Consider the following 3,271-nt stretch of genomic DNA (forward strand, 5'->3'; position numbering starts at 1 on the left):
TTATAATGGAGTCGATGGCTGTGTGGGCTTGTTGTGTTGTAGTGTTCCCGAGCTGATGTGGTTCTGCAAAAAATTTTGATTGAAATTTTTTTTTCCTTAAAGTTTACCGACTCTAAGACTATTAAATTCAGAATCCTCATAAAATTCCCAAAATTTTAATCCCCATATTCACCTAATTAGGAAAAAAAAGTTTTTGAGTTCTGGCCGAGTGGTTAAGGTAGACAACAACCACTGCATGCCGAGGTACCAGGGTTCGATTCCACCTGGTGTCAAATTTTTTTGTTTTATCAAAATAGAGGTTTAAAAGGGTCAGGAATTAAAAAAATGAGGTTTCGAGCGATTTTGAGCAATTTTGAAATATTGGTATTTTCTGAAAATGTTGTATTTGGAATAGTAAGTGTCTAGTCGAGAGGAAACTTTTATTTTCGAGTTTTTCATAAAATTTCCAAAGTTTTGAGCCCCATATTGACGTAATTTGGAGAAATTTGAGTTTTCAGTTCTGGCCGAGTGGTAAAGGTAGACAGTAACCACTGCACCCCGAGGTACCAGGGTTCAATTCCACCTGGGGTCAAATTTTTTTGTTTTTTGTTTAGACTGTTTCAAATAGGTTTTTAATAGTTTAAGTCTAAGTTTTATAAAAAAAATTGAATTTTTTTCAAGATTTGTCCCCCAGACCTCAAAATCCCAAATTTTCAGATTTTTTTTCTTGATCAGGAAGTGGTGTCTGGTGACAGACATTGTTATTTTTTTAAATGTGTTTTGACAATTCTGACAAAAAAAAATTGGGGCGATGACGTGTTCCCTGTCATTTTCAGATTTTCAGCCAACTCTCCCAAAAAATGATTTTTTTTAAACTCTGCAGCTTTTTTGTTTTTTTGTCATTTTAAGACTCCAAAAATCTTCATGACTCACCGAAAACACGGGAACACATGCCATGGCGACCTTCTGTACTCGTTCCACATATTTATCACAGGCGTCGTCGAACACCATCACTCGCATATTGTACATCATTGGTTCACAGTGAATCGTGCCACCTGAAGTGTTAAAAAATAGCTTTAAACAGTGTTTAGTCTCAAAAGCCCCAAAAAACTTTTTCAAAAAAATTTTTTCTGAAATTTTTTTTTCTGAAAATTTGAAATTTCTGATATCTCGAAACCTATGAATTCTACCCTTATATTATTACCAAATTCATCTTCTCCACAAAATTTTCAATGTTTTGAGCCCCATGTTGGCCTATTTTGGAGCATTTTGAGGTCCGTGGCCTAGAAACCCAAAAAATTTGGATTTCTAGGCCACCAAACTCAAATTGCTCCAAAATAGGTAAATATGGAGCTCAAAACTTCAGAAATTGGGTGAAAATTCTGAAAATGTTATTTTCTTAAACTGTAAGTCAAGAGATTTTCATATTTAGTCAAAAAAAAATTTCAGAAAAATTTCAGAAAAAATTTTTTTCCGAATTTTTTTGATTTTTTGAATTGTCAGCAATCATAGATCCACAGGCAATTTTAAACTGTTATATAAATTTTCAAAAACCAATTAATACCTTAATTAGTGATTGCTCGCCTAGAAAAACAAAATGTTGGATTTCTAGGCCACCAACCACCTAAAAACAGAAAAATCAAGATTTTAGTTTTTCAAAACACCTAAAAACCCATTGAACCTAAAAAGTGTGTCCAAAAGTACCTAAAACCGTAGAAAAATCGTCGTGGCCTAGAAACCCAAAATTTTGGAATTCTAGGCCACCAACCTCAAATTTTTAAATTTTTCAGAAATAGGCCGATATGGGGCTCAAAATTTCGGAAATCGCGTGAAAAATTTGAAAATCTTAGTTGTTTTCCGTTCTAAAATTAAGATTTCGAAAAAAAAAAACATTTTTTTGCTTTTTTTCCACTCACCATGAATTTTCACCTGTTGACACGAACACTCAACTTCAGAAATAGCGGCAGGTATCCTCTGAAAAGTGCAAAAAATAAAAATTAAATGATGTTGGAATATTAAATAAGCATCTGTCTACGACTCTTTTTTTTCATTTATTAAAAAAAGTTCAGCTCATTTTTGAACATCTCGCCTTCTTTTTCATTCATAATTAATTAATTGTGTCGAGAGTAGGTCAAATGTTCATACGTGTCAAAAAAACTCACTTTTTCATCATAATTTAGTACGTGATGGTAAGGACAGAGTGAGCGTTCGGACAGTGGTTGGTCGGGTAGCACCTCCGATGATTTATCGATTGGTGTGGCGGAGCAGTCACGGGATTTTGGGGTTAAAGGGTGCCGATGGACTGGTTGGTATTCCAGCAGGATCTGGAACACAAAAAATTTGAAGAAAATCCAAAAAAATGAAGGAAAACGGATGATTTTGAGTTCTGGCCGAGTGGTTGAGGTAGACACTGACCACTGCACCCCGAGGTACCCGGGTTCGATTCCACATAGGGTCAAAACTTTTTTGTTTTATTGAAATATAGGTTTTAAAGGGTCAGGAGTTCAAAAAATGAAGTTTCAAGCGGTTTTGAGCAGTTTTGAAAAAAAATTGAAAAAAAAATCAAGAATTTTTCGAATTCCCCGTAAATCCACACTTACCTGTGTATCTGGTTGAAAAAAAGAGAACATGTCCTCGTCGCGCCGATTTATCAGTCGGGAGAACGTTTCGTGCATTTGTTGATTCGCTGTACTCGCACAACTCCCGGCGGCACTCCGCTTCTGATGCCTCCTCGTTATTCGGGCGTCTAGGGAGAGGATCTGGAAGGATTTAGGGGTTATAAATAAAAAATTCGAAATCTTTGTGAAATTTGGAACAGTTTGATACTAATTTGGAAAGATTTTGAGCGATTTTGAAAAATTGATTTATTTTTCGAAAAAATTTTTTTGGCTGTAAATGTCGGATCTGGAATAGTAATTGTCTAATCGGATGGAAACTGTTATTTTCCAATTATTCATAAAAATTTCGAAGTTTTGAGCCCCATATTGACCTTATTTGGAAAATTTTGAGTTCTGGCCGAGTGGTTAAGGTAGACAGTAACCACTGCACACCAAGGTACCAGGGTTCGATTCCACCTGCGGTCAAAACTTTTTTGTTTTTTTGAATAAGAGGTTTAGAGGGGTTAGGAGTTTGAAAAATAAAGTTTCGAGCAGTTTTGACAACCACAAACTTTAAAAATTCGGACTACTGGTTTTGCAATTTTAAAAGTGGAAAAATCAATTTTCGAGATTACATAGCCAAGCGGGATTACTGTACCGCTGTGAATATGTCAACCTGCATTTCAGTTTTTGTG

At 35.2% G+C, this 3,271-nt stretch overlaps 1 protein-coding gene across 1 annotated transcript; it reads right to left on the minus strand.

Moving 5' to 3' along the window:
- On the minus strand, positions 1-2,654 carry GCK72_015710 (uncharacterized protein; the record flags this gene model as incomplete). Its single annotated transcript, XM_003099005.2, has 5 exons — positions 1-63; positions 913-1,034; positions 1,896-1,953; positions 2,142-2,303; positions 2,580-2,654. 5 exons carry the CDS (start codon positions 2,652-2,654, stop codon positions 1-3), a joined length of 480 nt encoding a protein of 159 aa, XP_003099053.1.
- Positions 2,655-3,271: the final 617 nt, after the last annotated feature.

The sequence above is a fragment of the Caenorhabditis remanei genome, chromosome IV (genome assembly GCF_010183535.1).
Source record: "Caenorhabditis remanei strain PX506 chromosome IV, whole genome shotgun sequence".
Classification (NCBI taxonomy): Eukaryota; Metazoa; Nematoda; class Chromadorea; order Rhabditida; family Rhabditidae; genus Caenorhabditis; species Caenorhabditis remanei.